Here is a 7,644-nt window from a genome sequence, read left to right on the forward strand (position 1 = left end):
GAAAATACTATTTCCATATGATATTGTGAACTCAATCGAACACTTAGCATTCAAGAAATCATTTCTGGGCACACTCTGGACTCCCTAAATCCATAAAAACAGCAATCTACTCCATTACAAATTTGTTTGGGATAAAGGCAGCTCTCCACTTCTTAAGAATGAAGTGCATTACATGCTTCAACTAAATTACTGCATTTTAGGGAAAGAGCTTAATATATTACTCATTTCCATTTCTTTCCAATTTAATAGTTTGAGGACTACCACATAATCCTTAAGAACAAAACCACTTTTTTTTTAGAAAGGCTTGTTCATAAATCAAAATGAAAATAACATATTTGAAAGTAGTCCCACAAAAACTACAAAAAATCCTCATATATAAAACAAACACAATCAAAACAATACCAATACCAAACATTTACCTATAATTCAATTAGATAATTTCACAGTTTCATCCCTTGTTCATTTAAGCACAAATTTTTAGGTCCTTTAGAAAAATATTCCACAGACAAATATTTTTTAAAGATACTCTACACCTACTACATTGATTTTAACAATATATCCAATAAAGCAATTTAGAATGAATGCCAATATGTTAGAAATACTAAAGTATATATACTATGCTTAATTGTTCCCATAGGAATACAAATATGTTCATAAATTACATAAGATAAATTCATATTTACCCCTGGTTTGTGAACATTGAAATAACTTTTCTATTTAGAATAACTTTTGTGTAAACCACATTTGGTCATTAAAATTCAAACAATCTCCCAGTTGGAACAGCTGGGAGAAAATAAAGAGGACAGACTTTATAAAGGAACTTTCTATTGGTGCTATAGATAAGCTGACCCAACATTTAATACTAGCATGGTTGGAGTCTGGAAAATATAAACATGAATGGTGAAAGAAAACTCTTTTGGAAGAAGAAAATGCTATTTATAGGATTACTTACAACTAAAACTCTGAAATCAGTTTCTTATTTATAAAAATGTTTGTCCAAATGTTTAGATGACAAGATCTACATATTTTTACATTTCATACCAGTAGACTTACACAAACATATTAATATAACATTTTATGCTTAAGAAATCTAGCATATATTATTACTTTAAAAATTCAACTTTACATATAGCATGTTGCACTACTGATTGCATTCTGTAGAAAAGGAAACTGGGAACAGAAAAATTAAACATTTTAAAAGTGAGAACATAAATCAGCCTAAATTCCAATTAAAATTTCTAATTATTACCTCTCTCCTTTCATATCTTGGCACAAATAACATAACAACAAAAACAAAAACAGTATACTTATTTTTTGCAAGTATGTTTTAAAAAATTTAGTTAAGTGTTCTCATTAATCATAAATCCAATGTAATGCACTTTTATTTTTACCTCACTATGCTCTGAAATTATCAATCCTTTGAGACAGTCCTTTGGAATTAAAAATAAAAAAACTGAAAACACTACTTCCAAACTGAAAACATTTTCTTCAAATCTTTATTTTTATTCATCTGTTCAACTGAGAACTAAGAAGGTGTACTACAAAAATTAATAGCATCATTCTAGCTGGTCTCTCAAACTTTATAATACTCATTATACTAAGAAGAATGAAACTGAGCCGAGTATCCTAAAGTTAAGTTCTCTGGACCCATATTCAGTATTAAAATAACTTACTGCTTTCTGTCTAGTGCACACAAACAAAATGAAAATACTATTGAAGCACTCTAAAGACACTTTTAACACATTTACCCACATTCTTAGTCCCTATTAATTTACCTTTTAAAAAAATTTTATATGAAAGCAAAATGATTTCAGAATTAAAATTTTCTGAGTACTTCATTTAGCATCTCTTGCGATTCCCAATAAATCCAATACCACGAACAAAAAGAAAAGCTTCCTTGAAATTTTAACAAGTACATAGTTGTTCTTTCATCAAAATAGCATTTTTCATAAGTGACCCCAAATAGGATTACAGCTTAGGAAAATCAAGTCTTTAATCCTAAAAAGTAATTTGCACCTAGAGAAATTTTCAAGATAACTGGTTTCCACTGCATGTGGACTTTAGACGAAATCTATTTGTTTTGATTTTGCTGAAGTCTCGGCATAGCCACTTGTTGCCCTCTCTGTGGGACCAGTCCTGGTGGGCTCTTGTAACAGGGAGCTCTTGATACACCTGCTCCAGACAAACCTGACTCATACAATTTTACTCAGTGGTAAAAAGCATTTTAATTAGGTTCCAGTGTTTCCCTTAAACGGTACAGCAAAAATCAGGTGACAATTTTTCCATTCGGTTTAAACATTAGTAGGTAGCATATAACTGGCACACCACTGAATTTAAGAAGCCCATAAATACTAACTTTGCCCCCAAACATTTTGGGCACAGAACAATTCAAGGAACACACCAGTAAATCTAACATTGTTATATATCTGTTTCTAAATTGTTGCATGCCAGCAGATTTTTTTATAAATTAAATCACATTTATTTGGGGGGTTAATTATTTGAAGGTACGTTTTAGTGAAAATGTAGAATTCTCATAGGATGTAGAATTCTCATACAACGTACTAACCACTACTCAGTTTCTGGGTTTTGTAATCTTAGACTTTTAAATATCAAATTTCTTAAAGTAGAGTGTGGCTGCTCTCATAAGGCTAATTCACCCCAGCATTACTTACTGCCCTTGTCCCTAGTTCCCCTCACACAAGCCCTAAAAATGTCACCAAAAAACTCAGCTGTTCATCTGTGGTAGAATACACAGGCAATACTAGAAAAGTTGACAAAGAAAAGTAAGTGATTATTTTCTAAGAATGTAAAATAGAAATGTTATGTATTACCCAAAAACGGCAATGAATTATTTTATTTTTGCCAATGACCACAAAGAATGCTCAATAAAAATGATTTTTTAAAAACCAAGATATGCATGTCTCAAATAGCTTTCACATGTCTCTGTGTCACCTGGAGAAAAGTGTTCAAGAGGTGTTTATCTCTATGAACACATGACCTCCATAATGCCACCAAGGTCAACCAGACATGCAGTAGGGGGATGTGCTGAGTAAGTGCTGATGGGCCCAATTCTACAGCTCCCTTCAAAAAAGAGAGAAGAAAGGAAGGAAAATGAACACAAAATCTTATTTATATATTAAGGGAAATACTTTTAGGTTGTAACATTCAAGTACTCCATTATAGGAGTGAATACAGACAAGTGTTAGCAATGGCCAATAGGAGCAAGATGTAAAACGCCATCACAGCACAGAACCAGGTACAAAACAGCTGTACAGAAAGACTAAGACCCCAAACTGAATAAGCTTCCCTTGCATCTTGTGCTGAAAACCTTCAGTCCTGTGGCTACATTCACAAGGACTCAATTTCAAAGTGAGGGCCCTCTGTTGAGAGAACTTTTTGAAAATGACAAATAACCAAAGATCTATAGTCAACAGAATAAGCAGCCACATATGAGAACTGCTTCGGTGGAGCAAGTAAGTTTGTGCATGCTGAGCCTGCCAGGAAACATCGAACTCATCAGCTGCCTTCCCATCCTTTAGAAAGCCCCTTTCTAACATTTCCTCAGCTAAAATAATCCTGTGCCTTCCACAAACCAAGTCGGTATAATCTGTTTAAACTCAACTTACACTAAAAACCAAACACACACATAAAAAAACTCAAACCCTATCTGTTTGAAACTACTATTTTTAAAATTTCCAAACTACTTTCAAATGTGACAAACGGCCTAATATGTGAGGGCTAGTTCCTGATAAGTTACAAGTGACTTAACGGAGAGCAGCTTAAGTACGGATAATTTATTCTAACGTTTTATAAAAAGGGAGCATACAGGCATACATTCTAAATGTGGAAAATGAAAAACAAAAAATCAGCAAAAGCGCCTGTTATTTACCATCAGCAAGGCGCTGGGCTGGGTAGCACTGCTCTAAGTTACTCTCAGCGACGCTCAGATGGGCTGGTGGCACCGGGTCAATGTGACTACTTAACCCTGGCAGCTAAAACTAAACTCCAGTTTGATAGGTTCCGAAGTTTCCTGCAAAAAGATGACTGCTTGAGCATATCAACTACCTCATGTCCTCCTCCTTCTGATTTCCTCCCGTGGAACACGGAGCCTGACACCTGAAACTCTTCGGACAAACATTACTTGTTTCGGGGCTTTAGTTTCGTATTTATTATTTTTAAAGTCCACTGAACATGGTGGGGGAGGGTGGCGGGTAAAAGAGTAACCTATTTCCTGCGTACGCAGGGAAGAATTCATGACAATTAAAGATTTCCCTTTCTCTCAAGTAACTTTTTATCATTTGGTCCCAAAATAACCATAAACAGCAAATATTAAAACCCTGACATGGCAACGTCCCCGCACCGTGCCCTAAGTGCTACCCAAAGGGACTAGTTCCCCTCTCGTCCCCCATCCAGACGGTCCTCCTGGCCCTCTCCCTTCCGTCGGATCCAGCCCGGCTTCACCCGAGTTTTGCTGTAAAACCTGCCACTTTCGCCGGCCACGGCAAAAGCAAAGCGCCTCGTCCCAAGGGCAGAGTTTCTCCCAAATGCCCAGCAAACACTTCCTGAGCCCTTCCCCGCGCGCACCTGGCCCGGCCCCTGCACGCCGGCCCGGCACTCCACCAAGCCCCAAACGAGGGCCCACCTGCCTCCCCGTCCCTGTCCCCGCGCCCGGGTCTCCCTGCCAACTCCTGCCCCGGCAGCTGCACTCCGGGCCCGCAAAGCAGCCCCCTCAATCCCCCTGTCCCAAGTCCCCCTGTCCGGTGTCCGACCCTGAGGGGTAGGGGCGCCCAAGGAGCCCCCCAGCCGGCTGCCCCGGGACGCCCCCCGCAGGCCGTGTCCCGAGCGCCTGCCAGTGCCCCGGAAGGGGGTCAACAGGCGGCCCGCTCCGCCCCTGACACCCCGCCCCCCCACTCACCTGGGCGGCTGTCGCCCGGGGGCTGGGGCGAGGGCGTCGGGGGCGCGCGAGGAGGTCGTCCGCCCGCCGCGGCCCCCACCCTCCCGCGCCCCGGACCCGACGCGCGCCAGGAGCAGGGGTTGGGGGGGAGCGCGTGGACGCACAAGCGCCGGGAGTGGGGGGCGCGGCGACAGCAGGGGCTCGGTGGTGTCCGCGCAGAGAAAGCCGCGTCGGCCGTGTCCGTCATGGCGCGCGGCAGCGGCGACAGCGGCTCCCTCCGGTCTCTCCGCTCGCTCGCCTTTAGTTTGACCTTTCCCTCCAGTGTGTCTGAGGGAGAGCGGCTATGCGCGCGCGTGTGCATGTCTCTGTGTGTGTATGAGCGCGCGAGCGCGCGCGTGGGCAACGGGCCGGGTTCGCTCCCCGACGCCTGACGTCACTGCCATGGCAACGGCAGCCCCCGCCCCTCGCTTCCCGTTTCCTGCCCCCGCCCACTGGCACGTTCCGGGCTTCACGTGCTCACTCAGACGCACGCACGCACACACGCACGCTCGGAGCGCGCCCGTCCAGAGCGCTGGGGGGTTGGGAGGTCATCTGGGCCTTCTCCCTCCCCTTTCCTCAGTGCCTGCCTGGATTCAACCAATCCAGTGAGCAGGAGGCGTGGGCGGGGCGGGCTCGGCTCCCAGAGCGGCGTGAAAAATTTCCCGAGGCAGGACGAAAACCCTTCCTGGGCGACGGAGCATTCCCGGCGGAGTTAGGGGCGCGGTGAACTGGGGTTTAGGGAGGAGGAGAAGTCGTTAGAGTAACTGAGGGAGAAGTATCGGGAGCACTAGCCTAGGGAAAGTTTGCCGATGTCAAACTAGAATGGCGTTCGAGTTAGGCAAGTTTAGATTAGAATCTGGTTCTGTCACTACCTCTCTGTTTGACATTGTGCATGTTTGAACACTGAATAGAAAATCATGTGTCAAATAGGTTAGTAAAGTCTACCAGGGTGGTTGCGCCGGCCATAAGAGAGAACGTGGAAAATGCTTCGCCTCGTCCTGGGAGCTCCTCAATACGCAGCTCTTACTATGGAGCCCTTACTTCACAAATTGGGACACACAGAGTAAATGCTTTGTTCAAGGTAGTGCCAGAGACCCAAGCTCCTTAGTTCAAGTTCAGCATTCTTAGATGTAAAGTTCCCCTAGGGAGAGGGAAATAAAATATTCCAGCGAAACCCCTAAGGAGTTTTCGCTACCATCTGTGGGACCCTTTTTTGGCCACGGCCCTAGATTAAGAACTCTGAGCAAAAGGGTTGGGCAGACTCGATGCAAGTCTTGGAGGGAAGTTATTTAGCTTCTGAGTTTGCACCCGAACTCACCACAGAACAGTGCTTCCTTCCATTCCCCTGGGGCACCTAGATCTCTCTTAAGGTTTTTGTTAAACTGCAAATTCAGTAGCAAGAAGCTGCAGGTCCTCCATAATCTATAGCTAGCTGAGGAAAAGATTAATTTAACCAGCTTTTACCCAGTGTCCTTCCCAGAGGCAAGGACCCCTTCCCAGCTTGCGAGGAGCCTGTCACCTCAGGGAGAGACATCCTTGAGCAGGGATCTTAGGATTCAGACACCCTGATGTTCTCATAACTCCTCAAACATGCGATTGAAGCCCTTTCCTTTAATTTAGCTGGTAATCATTTACTGCCCTGCTGTATTTGTATGTTGTCATACTATTTAACTCTTGCCTTGCTGTATAACTTTTTTTAAAGTATGTGTCTGTCTTCCTCCTTATCTTATAGCCCCAAAACTAGTACTGATCTTAGTAAAAGACTCTTCCAGTTCCTCAAACATGCCCTGAGGTATCCCACTATCTTTCCAGGAATTCATTTGACCCTTCCAAAGTCCAGCTTAAATGCAGTCTCTTCCAAAATGTCTTACTGGGTCCTCTTCGGTTGGAATACATTAGTCCCTTCTCCAACAGCACTTGGTATGTGCCTTGCTTTGGGTACTTATCCTAGAGACTTGGTGTTATGTATACACGTATCACTTCCAGAGGTGTCTCTGAACGCCCACCTATGAATTGGCTGTCCCTATATCTGGCTGTGGTAGCATTCTATGGTCTAATCTATCACTTATCACCCTTTACTTTAAAACCCTTCAAGGGCAAGGACCATCTCCCGTTTCACTTTGCATTTCCAGCACCTCCCTCAGTACAACCCAACTCTACAACTAGATGTTGAATGACTGAACTAATTCCCTGCGTAGATTATAAAATTCTTAGAGGCAGACTTTATTGTATTTGTATTTACATCTCAGAACCAAAGATTTTCTGGGAAGTTAGGAATTCCCAGTAGATCTTGAACTCCTTTAAAGTGCACCCAAAATTACATAATCACACTCATGTATTGAAAGAAGATTTGGCAGTAGTACAAGATATTGAGTGGAGCAAGAAGTAGGAAATTAAGTGAGAAAAGAGGCAGTCATACTGCCAACAGCTGCTGCTCTCTGTGTCCCAATTTGTGAAGTAAGGAAGTTGTGGGCTCCATAATAAGAGCTATGTATTGAGGGACATACAATGAAAGATTTTCAGAAGTTGTAAAGGATGAGATAATAGGTAAATCACTCCGAGGTGTTATCAGTGATGTTGCTCCGAGAAAAGGGGGAAAATATGCAAAGAGGAGTTTTGAAAAAGAAAAGTAAGCAGTTTGTTTACTCTGAACTGGAAGCATTTTCCCCTTTGTCAGATCTGTACAATAATGTAAGACCCCCTGATATTCT

General features: G+C 42.7%; 1 protein-coding gene across 1 annotated transcript in view; it reads right to left on the reverse strand.

The window, feature by feature from the left end:
* Positions 1–5,250, reverse strand: part of ZFAT (zinc finger and AT-hook domain containing) — a 422,711-nt gene extending 417,461 nt beyond the window's left edge. The window contains 1 exon segment of the mRNA XM_037803015.1: positions 4,916–5,250. Coding sequence (XP_037658943.1) covers positions 4,916–5,141 — 226 coding nt within the window. The 5' untranslated portion in view covers positions 5,142–5,250.
* Positions 5,251–7,644: the final 2,394 nt, after the last annotated feature.

This window comes from Choloepus didactylus, chromosome 14 (assembly GCF_015220235.1).
Source record: "Choloepus didactylus isolate mChoDid1 chromosome 14, mChoDid1.pri, whole genome shotgun sequence".
NCBI classification, from domain to species: domain Eukaryota; kingdom Metazoa; phylum Chordata; class Mammalia; order Pilosa; family Megalonychidae; genus Choloepus; species Choloepus didactylus.